At 40.4% G+C, this 15,306-nt stretch overlaps 1 protein-coding gene across 1 annotated transcript in view; it reads left to right on the plus strand.

Annotated features, from left to right (window-relative positions):
* The first annotated feature begins 1,071 nt into the window (after window positions 1-1,071).
* LOC117377282 (mitogen-activated protein kinase kinase kinase kinase 4-like) overlaps window positions 1,072-15,306 on the plus strand; it is a 66,394-nt gene continuing 52,159 nt past the window's right edge. Inside the window, exons 1-2 of the mRNA XM_055224662.1 lie at window positions 1,072-1,169; window positions 3,325-3,390. Coding sequence (XP_055080637.1) covers window positions 1,113-1,169; window positions 3,325-3,390 — 123 coding nt within the window. The 5' untranslated portion in view covers window positions 1,072-1,112. The remainder of the gene's footprint in view (window positions 1,170-3,324; window positions 3,391-15,306) is intronic.

Raw genomic sequence — 15,306 nt, forward strand, 5'->3', positions numbered from 1 at the left:
GTTACATGTCAGATTTGTGGAGAGGCGATCCCACTCACAGCATATTTTTCAGTGTAGTTTGGAGCAATGAAAAACTCTAATTGAATAATTGTGAGAAGGAGCTGTTTAATGGCCTACTGTGAAACATTCAAAGCAAAGAAATAACATCTTCGTGGAGGAAGCAACTCACCCACTCTATACCAGAAAAGTTACATAGTACAAATTTAAACAGTATCGCATTTTTTGCTTGTGAAAATCTCTATATCTTATAGGGATATTTGGGTCCTGCTTCCACTTGTGCACAACTATTTTGAAACTATTAAGCAAATGCTTTCAATTGGTGTAATAAGGACACTGCATAGACTGGATAGAGCAGCCAAAAATTCTACTTAAGTAAGAGTACTATAACTTCAGAATAATATTGCTCAAGTAGAATTTCAAAGTAGTGGTCCAAGAAATTAGAAAAAATAAGAGTGAAAAGTATTTTGGAAAAGTAATCTCACTCAAGTAAGATTAACTTAAAGAGTAACTGTTGGGATGTAACATCTAATTTAGAATTTGAAGTTGATGTTATTTGAAGGACAAAACTTTAAGTCATATCTGAAGGAGCGGAGCAAGAAACACAAATGTTCAAATCATTTCATATTGTCGACAAAGTTTTACTTTGAGAGTTACTCACAGTGGGAAGAGTAACCGCAACGTTTGCTCAAGTAAGAAAAGTAAGAATAAATTTAAAAAAAATAGCTGAGAAGTAAGAATATTGTTACTTCAATAAAAAAACAAAAACAAATATTAGTCACAGTAATCATAGTAGACATATGCTGCTAGAAAAGTACTCTATTTTACTTTATTTGATTTTTGGCTTTTCTTGTTGGCCACTCCATGTTGACACCTTATTTTGAAATTACACTGCTTGTAACCCACAGCTCCTTAAACAAATGCCTATATTCTGAAATCCCTCCCGGAAGTCGTGATTCTTACGCTGCGCAAACTTGGCACGTCTCCTGGCTCCAGCAGAGAGCGGCCGTGCGCAGAGGAAACGCTGTTAGTTTAGAGTGAGTTTGGGAGTTCGGGAGGAGAAAGTTCTGGCCCATGTCTGATCCACAGGCGAGAGGAGCGACAATCTAACCGACATGTCGCGGGAAAACACGACGCGAAGCCTGGACACCATCGACCTCGCTGCTTTACGCGTAAGTACCGCTTTTTGGGCACTTGGAGCGATATCTTTCTTGGCAAGTAAAAAGTTTGCTGATTGTCAAAGGGTCTAATCTAGGACTAAACCGGGACTAAACCAGGTCTAAACCTAGTCTAAATATGGACCGAACCAAGTCTAAACGAAAACATAACAGTGACAAACCTGGGTAAAGTCATGTCTAAACCAAAAGGAGTCCAGGGATAAACTAGGACTAAACCACTACTAAACCAGGACTAAACCAGCACTTAACCTGGGCTAAACTACTTGGTCTTAACCTGTAGTTAATCAAGAGTAAACCAGGACTAAACCAGGTCTAAACCCTGAAAAACAAGCAGAACTTCTGTGTGAAGCCCGTGTCTGTGGTGAGGAGGGGACCGTTACTTGGACTTGTTTGCACAGCTTGTTTTTGTGTTTTCTGACGGGGGCTCACGATTCTCGCCATTTCCACGTCTTTAACCGCTCACCCTCCGCTCGCAAACCCTGTCAAACTCTTTGTGCACGGGGTCCTTTTGTTGCACTGTTTAAGATAACGTTCATCCTGCGCTGTCTGCAGCCAGAAAAGCGCAAAGCATTCAACAAGAAGCAACACTATTGTTACTACTAAATTACGCCTGTTACAACTGTCAGAGCTGCAAGATTAAACATTAGAAAGTAATAATAACGCGTTAAATAAGTATAGAAAGTAATAATAACGTGTTAAATGTGTTATAATAAAACACTTTGTTTGGGTTGGGGTAGGGCTTTGTTGGTACATATGAGGTTATAATAACTTTACAACAGAAAATGTTCATACATAACACAGTGCTGCTCCAGTGGACTACATGATGAAACACTTACGAATAATACATCCAATAATACATCCAAACCATCAATGAAAATCTTACACTGAATACATATTTACCCACCCAGCATTACCATTCACTATTTCAAACTTGTCTCTTTAACATTGTCCTAAAACACACAAATAACTCAATATTTCAGTGAACAATGACGTTTGAAAAGGAGTGGTAGAAAAGGTTTTCACTCCTGGGTCACTGAGGGATTACACTGTCTCACTAGAAATACGCAGTTCTTGAGCTGCCCCATAGACCCTGCCCTTAAACCTTTAGTGGTTGGACCTATTCCACAGCTGTCTCTCCCTCACCACATTTTCATAACTGAGCATAACTCCAGATAAAGTTAGCTGTAATATTTTACAATTGTTATTTCAGTGTAGTAAAAAGCTGAAGTGAAAGGAGCTTTTTAAATTCCTCGTTTGAGAGTTCACTTCACCTCTCCTCACATCAACATCTCTGCTTGGTTCTGCTCCATGGCCTCTGTGTAAACTGTGTGCTCAGTATATGTGTGTACGATCTGTGTGTTTGTTATGGACAAAACCAGACATTATAATTCTTAAACCTAAATTACAAAAACTTGTAAAAGTTCAGTTAAATGCATTTGTTCATTGACAATCTAGGACAGTAGAACACACCACACATATATATCTTGTCCTCTCTATGAGATTACACTTCTGTGCACAAAGGAGGATTGGTCAGAGACTCTCTAAAACCACATCACAAAGTTACACCTTTTAACTGTGGATGTTATGGAAACTTGATTGAACTATCACCTGAATGTTGTGACTGCTGTGAGCTTTATTGCAATTGCATTAACTATTGTACTGGTTAATGCTGTCAATGGTGTCATAGTCGAATAATCATTGTATATAGATATATAGATATGCATATACTGTATGGATTTATGTGAGACAAGAGAAAGGAGAACTGAGTGAGCCAGCTGTTTTTTTATGTGCAAAAAGACAGATTAAAAGCATGTTTGTCTTTATATAAATACATTGTTTGCTATTACTTTTTTTTTTGCATAAATAGTAGTTTTTGCATGAACTTCTGTGGAGGTGTAGTCTTGTGAGTGCAATTTGGGTCAGATACAGAGAGATACGGAATAGTTTTTAGAGTTTTAGTCACACCCCCTTTTAGTCCACGAATCGTTTGGCAGACCAAGAATATCTTTAGTCGATCACAGCCTTACTGGGATTAAAAATGTCTATATTCTGTTACCCGACTTAGTCCTCATCAACTTTATATCTGTATATTATCTAGAAATTATGCATTTATGGTGTACAAACTAATCATTGTTGAATCTTGTTTCAGGACCCTGCTGGGATCTTTGAGCTGGTGGAGGTGGTTGGAAATGGCACCTACGGACAGGTCTATAAGGTCAGTGCAAATGTGGATGAGTCGATGATACGTTACGCTTTGTGCTGAGAGCTGATTGGCTATGATATTTTTTGTGCTGAGAGCTGATTGGCTTTGAAGGTTTTGTACTGAGAGCTGGTTGGCTATGATAGTTTTTGTACTGAGAACTGATTGGCTGTGATGGTTTTTTGCTTAGAGCTGATTGGCTGTGAGTTTTTTGTGTTGAGAGCTGATTGGCTGTGAGTGTTTTGTTGCTGAAAGCTTATTGGCTGTGAGTTTCTTTGTGCTGAGAGCTGATTGGCTGGGAGTTTTTTGTGCTGAGAGCTGATTGGCTGGGATGTTTTTCTCCTTAGAGATTTGGCTGTGAGGTTTTTGTCCTGAGAGCTGATTGGTTCTGAGGGTTTTGAGCTGAAAGCTGATTGGTTCTGACAGTATTGGTGCTTAGAGCTGATTGGCTGTGAGGGTTTTGTGCTGAGAACTGATTGGCTCTGAGGGTTTTGTGCTTAGAGCTGATTGGCTGTTAGGGTTTTGTTGCTGAGAGCTGATTGATTCTGACAGTATTGGTTCTTAGAGCTGATTGGCTGTGAAGGTTTTGTGCTGAGAACTGGTTGGCTGTGAGGGTTTTGTGCTTAGAGCTGATTGGCTCTGAGTGTTTTGTTGCTAAAAGCTGATTGGCTATGAGTTTTTTGTGCTGAGAGCTGATTGGCTGGGAGTTTTTTGTGCTGAGAGCTGATTGTCTGGGAGGTTTTTCTCCTTAGAGATTTGGCTGTGAGGGTTTTGTGCTGAGAACTGATTGGCTGTGAGGGTTTTGTGCTTAGAGTTGATTGGTTCTGACATTATTGGTGCTTAGAGCTGATTGGCTGTGAGGGTTTTGTGCTGAGAACTGATTGGCTGTGAGGGTTTTGTGCTTAGTGCTGATTGGCTGTGAGGATTTTGTGCTGAGAACTGATTGGCTGTGAGGGTTTTGTGCTTAGAGCTGATTGGCTGTTAGGGTTTTGTTGTTAGAGCTGATTGGTTCTGACAGTATTGGTGCTTAGAGCTGATTGGCTGTGAAGGTTTTGGGCTGAGAACTGATTGGCTGTGAGGGTTTTGTGCTGAGAACTGATTGGTTGTGAGGGGTTTGTGCTGAGAACTGATTGGCTGTGAGGGGTTTGTGCTGAGAACTGATTGGCTGTGAGGGTTTTGTGCTTAGAGTTGATTGGCTGTGAGGGTTTTGTTGCTGAGATCTGATTGGCTGTGAGGTTTGTATGCTGAGAGCTGATTGGTTCTGACATTATTGGTGCTTAGAGCTGATTGGCTGTGAGGGTTTTGTGCTGAGAACTGATTGGCTCTGAGGGTTTTGTGCTTAGAGCTGATTGGCTGTTAGGGTTTTGTTGCTGAGAGCTGATTGGTTCTGACAGTATTGGTGCTTAGAGCTGATTGGCTGTGAAGGTTTTGTGCTGAGAACTGATTGGCTGTTAGGGTTTTTTGCTTAGAGCTGATTGGCTCTGAGTGTTTTGTTGCTGAAAGCTGATTGGCTGGGAGTTTTTGGACTGAGAGCTGATTGGCTGTGAGGTTTTCTCCTTAGAGATGATTGGCTGTGAGGTTTTTGTGCTGAGAGCTAGCTGATTGGTTTGAACATTATTGGTGCTTAGGGCTGATTGGCTGTGAGGATTTTGTGCTGAGAACTGATTGACTGTGAGGATTTTGTGCTTAGAGCTGATTGGCTGTGAGAGTTTTGTGATGAGAGCTGATTGGCTGTGAGGGTTTTGTGGTGAGAGCTGATTGGCTTTGAGTGTTTTGTTGCTGCAAGCCGATTGGCTATGAGGATTTAGGGCTAAGAGTTGACTGGCTGTGAGTTTTTTGTACTAAGAGCTCATTGTCTGTGAGTTGTTTTTGTGCTTCGAGCTGCTTGGCTGTGAGGGTATTGTGTTGAGAGCTGATTGGCCATGAGGATTTTGTGCTAAGCTCTGATTGGCTGTGCTGGTTTTCTGCAGAGAGCTTGGATGTGAGTGCAGAGAGATTGGGTGTGAGTGTTTTGTTGCTGAGAGCTGATTGGCCGTGAGGTTTGTGGGCTGAGAGCTGATTGGCTCTGAGGATTTTGGGCTGAGAGCTGACTGGCGCTGAGGTTTTTGTGCTAAAAGCTGATTGACTGTGAGTGTTTTGTTGCTCAGAGCTGATTGGCTGTGAGAGTTTTGTGATGAGAGCTGATTGGCTGCGAGGGATTTATGTTAAGAGCTGATTGGCTTTGATTGCTTTGTGCTTAGAACTGATTGGCTGTGTAGGTTTTTGAGTTAAAAGGTGATTGGCTCTGAGTGTTTTGTTGCTGAGAGCTCATTGCCTGTGAGGTTTGTGGGCTGAGAGCTGATTGGCTGTGAGGATTTTGGGCTGAGAGCTGGTTGGCTGTGTTGGTTTTCTGCAGAGAGCTTATTGAGCTGATTGGCTCTGAGTGTTGTTGCTCAGAGCTGATTGGTTGTAAGGGTTTTGTGCTGAAAGCTGATATGTTGGGACGTTTTTTTGCTGAGAGTTGTTTGGCCATGAGGATTTTGGTGCTGAGAGCTCATTGGCTGAGAGGGTTCTGTGCTTAGAGCTGATTGGCTGCAAGCTTTTTTGTGCTGCAAGCTTATTGGCTGTGAGGGTTTTGGGCTAAGAGCTGAGTGGCTGTGAGGGTTTTGCTGTTGAGAGCTGATTGGCCAAGAGGGTTTGTGCTTAGAACTGATTGGCTGTGAGAGTTTTGTTTTAAGAGCTGATTGGCTGCAATTTTTTTGGTGCTGAGAGCACATTGGTTGTGAGGATTTTGAGAGAGCTGATTGGTTCTGACTGTTTTGTTGCTGAGAGCTGAGTGCGGTTTGGCTGAGAGGTTTTTGTGCTGAGAGCTGATTGGCTGTGAAGGTTTTTGTGCTTAGAGATGATTGACTGTGAGGGTTTTTTGTGCCTAGAGCTGATTGGCTGAGATGGTATTTGTGCTGAGAGCTGCTTGGGTGTGAGGATTTTGTGTTTAGAGCTGTTTGGCTGTGAGCTAATTTTGGTGTGTAGGCTTTTGTGCTTAGAGCTGATAGGTTGTGAGCTTTTTTTTTTTCAACTGACAGGTGGTTTTAACTCTCTTAATAAGCTGTGCACATTTCTGAAAAGTTATGCATGTGAGTACTACTATTAGGGTATGTGAGAGATAGTCATCATTTTTATTTGTCAGTCAGTCAGTTTGAGCCTTTTAATTGAGAGGTCTACAGCCAGTCCTCTGTCAGTAAAAGCATGTGGTTTGGGGCAGATACAAGACTTGGCATGAAAAAATTTTACTTTTTGTAAACTTAAAAGCCATAGCATGTAACTTTCTGGAGTTGACATCACTTGCATAATCCCATGGAAATAGAGTCAAAACCATATGGAGATAGATACGTTTTGTGCTATACTGTGGAATGTTAAAGCTAAAGGAACAATATTTCCATGGTAACAAGCAGGTGAAGGTCCTACTCCATGCCAAATAAGAGTAAGGTTTATGAAGATGCAAGCCCGCTCACATTAAGGCCATGTGTTTTTCAGTGCTATAAACACATCCACATTGAAAAAAAACATGCTTTAATTTTTGTCTATTTTTGTAAAAAACAGTTAAACACTGTGGTTTTACCCTGGACTAAAATGGATGTAAGCATAGGGCTGATTAAAAATATGTATTGTTTATGTTCACAGAATTAACACTGAAGGCTATTGGGTTTTGGTTTTGAAAAGAAAGTGTAAAACTGAATCAAAAATAACTATCAGTCAACATGAGGGAAAAAACGTGGTTCCTGTTTTTGCCGTATTGTTCAGCCTGATGTAAACATCACTAATATGGCACTAAACCACATATTCTGTGTACAGATGCCCCGTGTTTAAACCCCCGAGCAGAGAGGGAGGGGGAACTTCCTCTTGATGGTTTGTGGTTTCTCAGAGGTGTGGTCAATGAAACTGTTCTGCTGCTACACCATACAGCATCTAGGTCTGTGACTAAGGGGATGTATTACGGGTACATTTATTTTGAATAGAATACAGAAAAAGAATTATGATTTCACCCACAGATACATCATTGCAAATAGATATGTGATATATTTAAAAAGTAGGATTCTGTTCAGAGTACACATAGTAAACAACTCCAAGAGCATTCACATCTGAAAGAGACTGAAATCTGAACTTTAAATTAATCCAAGATTCCCATGCATTTCAGAACATGTCTTTAGGGGTTTGACCTACAGGGTTAGACAGAATAAGGCCCCATGGCGAGACAACAAAGGCATCTGACAGGCAGGGAGGGCATCTGACACTCAGGGAGGGCATCTGACACTCAGGGAGGGCATCTGACACATAGATCAGAACATCCGAACATGCTTGTAGAGGCCTAAACTACAGGTTGAGTCATGTAACAGATTTTTCTATTAAAAAATATAGATTTTGTTCTTTGCAGAGAACATTCAATTATGTAAAGATTTGAAGCCATTATGTTTTGATAATTGCCTCTAATTGCATCTGAAATTGCCACTTTAAAATGAGTTAATCTGTGAATAGAAATGCCCCTTCCTGTGTATCTGATGCTCTTCCTGTGAATCAGATGCCCTCCCTGTGTCTCCATGTGGTCTTATTCTGTGTAAAATCTGCTAATCTTGTTGTTTAGACTTCTACAAACATGTTCTGAAATGCTTGGGATTTTTTTATTAGTTTAAAGTTCAGATTCCAGTCTTCTCTCAAATGTCATAATGCATTTTTTATGTGATTCCACTACAAATATGAATCTTTTTTTTCCATTATACTAATCAATTTTATTTTTATTTTTTTTATTAAAACAAATCAAAATGGCTTTCAATATACATTTCCTGAATATAGATAATAGACTTGGCTTGTCTTGGCTTGTCAAAAGTCACACATTTTGGTTGGTTAGTCACAAATGAATAAAACTCTCCATTTGAGTAACACAGAGTTAGTGCAAGTGGGTGTTATGTTTCAGATTTCTTTTTAAATTTCCTGACCTGCTAAAAGGAAATGTGTCAAGACACTTACTTGAAATGAGCCAGTCGTACCTCTCTCAGTTTTTATCATGTGAAGAATAAAGAGGAAGTAACTACGCTTGGCATAAGCTGGCACAAAAACACAAAACACGTCAGCATGTTTAAAAAATGACTGCATTTACAATGACAATATTAATAATGTTTTGTAAATTAATCCAAGAATCCCATGCATTTCAGAAGATGTTTGTAGAGGGTTAAACTGCAGGGTTGGCAGTTTTTAGAGAGAATAAGGCAAGGGAAGGCAAGTTTATTTGTATAGCACAATTCGTACACAAAGTAATTCAAAGTACTTTACAGAATAAGAAGGACATTAAAATCACACAAATCAAAACATAAATAATCACAAATAATCTTCATAAAATTAACAATAAAACAGAAGAGTGCAGAATAAAAAAAACTCTCAGTCATATGCACAGCTAAACAGAACTGTTTTGAGCCTGGATTTAAACATTGTCAAAGTAGAGGCCTGTCTCACATCTTCAGGAAGACTGTTCCAGGTTTTAGCTGCATAAAACTGAAACGCTGATTCCTCATGTTTAGTCCTGACTCTGGGCACCAGCAGGAGGCCTGTCCCTGAAGTCCTCAGAGTGTGAGATGGTTCATATGGCACTAACATATCAGAGATGACATTTTAGAGAGAGAGAGACTGGAGGTGACTTCTAGCACTTTCTCTATGTTTCTGTGGGCCAAAGATGATGACTTCAGTCTTGTCTGAGTTTAGCTGGAAAAGTTGTTTTGCATCCACACACTGATCTGTTGGAAGCAGTGGCAGAATGAATCCACTGGTCCGTATTCACCTGCTGCCAGTGAGACATAGATCTGAGTGTCATCTGTGGTAGGACACATTATTGCTGCGTATTAACTGGCCTAACGGCACCATATAGAGATTGAACAACAGGGGTCCCAAGATTGACCCCTGGGGCACCCCAAAGGTCAGGGACATTTTATCTGAGACACATTTTCCAATTTCAACAAAGTACTCCCTGTTTTCTAGATAGGACTTGAACCAGTTTAGTGCCGTACCAGAGATGCCCACCCAGTCCTCCAGTCTCTGTAAGAGGACCCTATAATCCACAGTGTCAAAAGCAGCACTCAGATCTAACTCAGGAACAAGACTGAGACTTTGCCTGCATCAGTGTTCAGGCGGATGTCATTTGTCACCTTGATAAGAGCAGTCTCAGTGCTATGGTGGGGTCTAAAACCTGACTGGAAAACAATCAATTATCTTTTATCTTGTTTTATTGCATGTTACCATTTTCCTGCTGTTCTTGAACTGTGCGGTGCAATACTGGAATTTCGCCACTGTGCGACTATTAAAGGCATATCATATCTTACCAAAGGAGTTGTTAATTTGGAGGAAGTTAATAAGCTGTTGGTAAACTACTTTTTCACGGACTTTGCTTAGAAACGGCAGATTTGAGATTGGTCGGTAATTGTTCAATATTGTGGCATCAAGACTGCTCTTCTTTAGAAGGGGCTTGATAACCACAGTTTTCAAAGCTCTTGGGAATGTTCCAGATTGAAGTCACATGTTAACTATGCAAGTGAGTGGTGACAGCAAACTGATGAGCACAGACTTTACGCACTTTTAGTGCGTAACACATCGAGGCAGCATGTAGATGAACTCAGACTGGTAACGATCTCTGGGACAGTTTTGTTAGTTACAGGTGCAAAGTGAGTCCGCTCTAAGTGTTTAGGTGGGTGCTGGGTTGTTATTTGCGTCGTGGAATTGATGGCATTTTTAATGCCCTGAACCTTGTCATTAAAGAATACTGCAAACTCATTGCACTTAAATGTGGAAATTAGTTCTAAGCAGCAGAGCTGGAGGGTTTGTTAATCTGTTTACTGTTGCAAACAGGACACGAAAGTTGTTACTGTAACTTCCAATAATGTCAGAAAAATACCTCTCCCTTGTTCTACATAAGGTGTGGTTGTACATGTGCATCTTTTCTCTGTAAATAAGACATCATGGAGACACAGGAAAGGCACCTGACACACAGGGAGGGCATCTGACACACAGGCATTCCATAACATGTTTTCAGAGGTCTAAGATCACCTATCGAACTTGCTAATTCTCTGTAACTAAAATAATACATTTCAGGTTATAAAAGTTAAGCCCTTAAAATATGCCCTTGCTGGTGTGGGATTTTTCTGTAGTTTGTTTAAAGGACATTGTGAAGTGAATGAGAGGAAACAGGAGCCGAGCGCGAGACAAAACAGCCAAAGCTGACCGAGCATTCTACTGCGGCAGAGTGGTTAGCCTGTACAGCTTTGTCTATTCCTGGTGTCAAATACAAGTCACATATTGTAACTTATGATCATTAACCCACTTTATTTTCAACACAGAGCTATTCATGTGTGAATAAATAACTAGTTTTGTCAGTTTTATGACTGATTTAAACTGTCACCCTTTCATCTCTGAAAGGAACTACCGGTATTTCTTTGAGGAGTCATGTGTGAAGACGATGCAGAGGAGACGGTCAGATGGAGAGGAGAAGAGGATGGAGAGGGTCTCAGGATGCAGAGGAGAAGAACAGAGGAGAGGACAGATTCAGATAGAGCAGAGGAGCAGAGGAGAGGACCAGAGGATGGAGAGGAGAGCGTCAGAGGAGCAGAGGATGCAGAGGAGATGGTCAGATGGAGTAGAGGATGCAGAGAAGAGGGTCAGAGGATACAGAGGAAAGGGTCAGACAGAGCAGAGGAGAGGGCCAGAGAATGCAGAGGAGAGGGTCAAATGAAGCAGAGGATGTATTGCTGGTCACATGTTGTCTATAGTGTATTTGTGTTGTTGCTTCAAGACAAATTCAAAAACAATGTGACTTTAAAGGAATGCCTCAGATTCTCCTCATGTTTTCAAACAAGTCCACTCTGTCTTAGGACAGAAAGACACATTAGAACTGTCCAACATGTCTCTGCCTAACATGTCAGTGTTTGTGGAAAATATAAGTCATTGTAGTAGTAGTGGTAGTGGTAGCAGTAGTAATAGTAGTAGTTGTAGTAGTTGTAGTAGTTGTAGTAGCAGCTGTGAGTTTCTACTTTGAGGACGTTTCCCATCTGTGTGAGGACTTAATCAGGACTAAACTAGGTCTAAAGTAGAGATTGAACAAGGACTAAACCAAGACTAAAACAGGATTAAACCAGGGCTAAATCAGGGCCAAACCAGGATTAACCCAGAGATTAAACCTGAAACTAAAATATAGACGAAATCAGGAGTAAAGAAGGGACTAAACCAGGGACTAAAATCAGGACTTACCCAGAACTTACCTTGGACTAAACGGAGACAAATACATAGCCTAAGGACCAGGACATAAACCAGGACCTAAACCATGCCCAGTAAATCAGATTGGAACTAAACCAGATCTAATGTGTTTAAGTATTTTAAAGCAGTCTCCTGACCGCATATTGAGAAGCACCATTCAAATGCATTGGGTGTGTGCCATTTTGCGGTTTTGTGGTGGGTAGACCAGAGTTAGATTTTATGATGAAACTAGGTCAGAGCTTAACAGCTGAGCATGAATTCCCATGATGCATCAGTTACACTTCCTCTTCTTGGTCACCCCTTCTGCTTTTCATACTGTTAGGACATGTACATTTTTAAATGCCTCATGTTCAAAGCTAATTTTTAATTCATAATGAGGTAGGTGAAAAAAAAAGAACACACAATTATTTTGGTCAGAGTGGTCAATGTTATGGTTAAGGTACACTTTTTTTTTTCCTCTGCATTTGAACTATCCTTCAGTGTCTCTGGGTTAAACCTGCATTTGACCCATCCTTTAGTGTCTCTGAGTTAAACCTGCATTTGACCCATCCTTTAGTGTCTCTGAGTTAAACCTACATTTGACCCATCCTTCAGTGTGTCTGGGTTAAATCTGTTAGGACCAGTGGGACCCATCTCCAGATCTTGAGCTAGTCTTGGTCAGGACTACGTTAGCTGGAGGATTTGACCTCTTGTGCATATTTTGGGTTGATGGAGCGTAGCTTTGCTCAATTTTTGAGGGGTAGAACCAGCAGCCCTATTATTCAGAACTGGAGGTCATTTCCCTCTCCTCTTGTGTTTCTGATCATTATAAGATAAGATAAGATATGCCTTTATTAGTCCGACAGTGGGGAAATTCCCATATTGCACCGCACAGTTAAAGAACAGAAGGAAAATGGTACATGCAATAAAACAAGATAATAGATAAATAGCTTAAAATAATAAAAATATAGACTTAAAAAATAAACTAAAAATAGACTCTAATGTAACATCTCCGTAAAGTGACTTGAGTATTGCACATGTGGTTGAATGATACATTTTCAGTGTTAACAGTGTTCATTGTACAGTCTGACAGCAGCAGGAAGGAAAGATCTGAGAAACCTCTCCTTCACACAGCGAGGGTGAATCAGTCTGTCACTGAAGCTGCTGTCCAGGGCAGACAGAGCGTCCTGCAGGGGGTGAGACTCATGGCCCAGCATAGAAAAGACCTTAGCCAGGACCCTCCTGTCCCCCACCTCCTGCACTGAGTCCAGAGGACAGTCCACGACAGAGCTGGTCTTCTTGATGACCTTGTCCAGCTTCTTCCTCTCCCTCTCTGTGATGCTGCTGTTCCAACAGACCACACCGTAGAGGATGGCTGATGCCACCACAGAGTCATAGAAGGTCTTCAGGAGTGGCCCTCTCACTCCAAAAGACCTGAGTCTCCTCAGGAGATAGAGCCTGCTCTGGCCCTTCCTGTACAGTGCAAATCCATATAATCCAAGTTACAGAAAGTAAACAGCTATTTTTTCACCATTTATGAGTGAAACTTAAGACCTAATTTAGTGCATGGACTTGTGCACATGTTTTTGCCGATAGCAGTAACGCACACATGCTTTTAGGCTTAATATACTGTACAAATGCAAACTTTAATGTGGATTTCTGTGCAATATTGGTCCTATCAACATTGTATCCCTCTGTTAGGTGGGGGAGGGGTTGTATTTTCATTTGAAGCTATAGGACCTTTCATTTTTAAAGGTCCTATATTATGCACAATTTACTCTTTTGGCATGTTATAATGTTGTTACCTCATCAAAAACATCTTCAGAGTTGTGTTGTGTTTCATTCATACGTGCAATTCCACGGCTGAAATCATTCAGATGATTCTAGTGAAGGTGTGTGAAGTTTACAAGACAATGGAGCACTTCCTGTATTGCCACATCACAAGGTGATGAGTGTTTTCTGTTTGAAAGAAGAACTCCTAAATATACAGGGTTTGTGTGTTAAACATGTGTGAATGAAACAAATCACAACTCCAGGTGTGTTTTTGATGAGGAAATTACTTTATAGCAGATCAGAAAATAGTGTAATATTGAGCCTTTAATGAGAAAACAAAACTAACTAATCTAGGGTATTGTATTAGGCACTGGTTAGCAGAAAGTAGGCCCTTTAAATAGAATAGAGAGACAATGAAGAGAAAAGGGAAAGGCCAGAGGAAGGAAGGACGGCTACAGGAAGGAAACGCCACACTCCACCAGCAGGGCGCGCTCAATCCGGGCACATGAATCCCTCAGGAATCTACGTGAAACAGAACGCACCATTGCAAAACCTCTGACCAGCAGGGAGCTGTTGGTGAAAAATATGGTCCACGTGTTTGGCCAGAAGTATTTTCCATGTAAAATTTCAGAATAATTATCATGAAATTTCTGAATTTAAGACAAATTCATATCCAAATCTGTCAGCACTCTGTGGAGCTGATATTTGTGTGTGAGAGAGGAGGGGTATGTGTGGTGCTGTGCGTTCTGCAGGTTTTGGTCATTTTTTCAGGCCCTCTTGTGCAGTTTTGGTTGCTGAAGACTGGCAACCCTGATCTCCGGAGGCTGTGTCCTGGGAGGAAACCCTAGAGGAAACAAGGACACTCTGAAAAACAAGAAGTGTCTGACTATACTAGAAAAAAAAAATCCTGATTCTAATCGAGCCTTATATATAAATATCAAAGGTAGATAACTTATTGTATCATATCGATACTCAGTTCTATGCATTAATCTGGGATGGATCTTGCTTAAAGTGCCAAACCGAACCAATGACCTGAGCATTCAAACTAGTACTTCACGTTGATTGGTCGAAGCGTTACAATAGCAGAACAAGCTAAAAAATCAAACATGAGTTAAGACCAGTTGAGAGAAAAGACATCTTTCCCTCCACAAATGCACAATACACTTCCTTCTGCAAGATTTTCACAAACTAAATAGTCAGTTTTTCTGCTAAAATAGGCTAAGGTATGTTTGTTGGCGTCACCATGTTTGTTTTAGTTTATTTGGTGCTGACTTCTGCCCAAACCACAATGCTGTGATTGGTCAGTCTCAGAACCTATCAAATGTTAACGATTCAGCTGGAGGTGAACAAGCTGGATTCTCGAGAGCTTGTGAACTCACAAAAATTGCGAGAATTCATCTTATTGGTAAGGGTAGTTTACTCCACTGTTGTGTCCAAATATTGATATTGATTGATGTACACATACTGTATCTGTGTCTCATTGAACAGAACAAGCTCTAGCTCTGTGTTAGTGACATATGCACAGTCTGTGGGCAGCAGACATAACCGTGTTAGCATCTCATTTGCATATATGAATATATTATAACAGCCTTTTCTCTAACAGAATCTGCTCTAGTTAGATTTATCTATCAAGTTAGATTTATTTTTGTACATTTTACGTTGTCTACTGAGGCCAACAATTTGGTAAAAATATCTAATTGTGATTTTTCTGGTGAACATTGCGATTGTGATTAGATTTGTGATTTATGCTTTCATAAGAATATAAGAATAATAATTCTGTTCAAAAGTTTGGATTTTAAACACATCAAAAGTTTGAATTTTAAACAGATCCAAAAGAATTTACAGAAATACTTCAAAATGTGCAGCCTTTGAGATTTACTATTTGTGTCCATTCAAATTGTGATTTACATT

Source organism: Periophthalmus magnuspinnatus, chromosome 10 (assembly GCF_009829125.3).
Source record: "Periophthalmus magnuspinnatus isolate fPerMag1 chromosome 10, fPerMag1.2.pri, whole genome shotgun sequence".
NCBI lineage: Eukaryota > Metazoa > Chordata > Actinopteri > Gobiiformes > Gobiidae > Periophthalmus > Periophthalmus magnuspinnatus.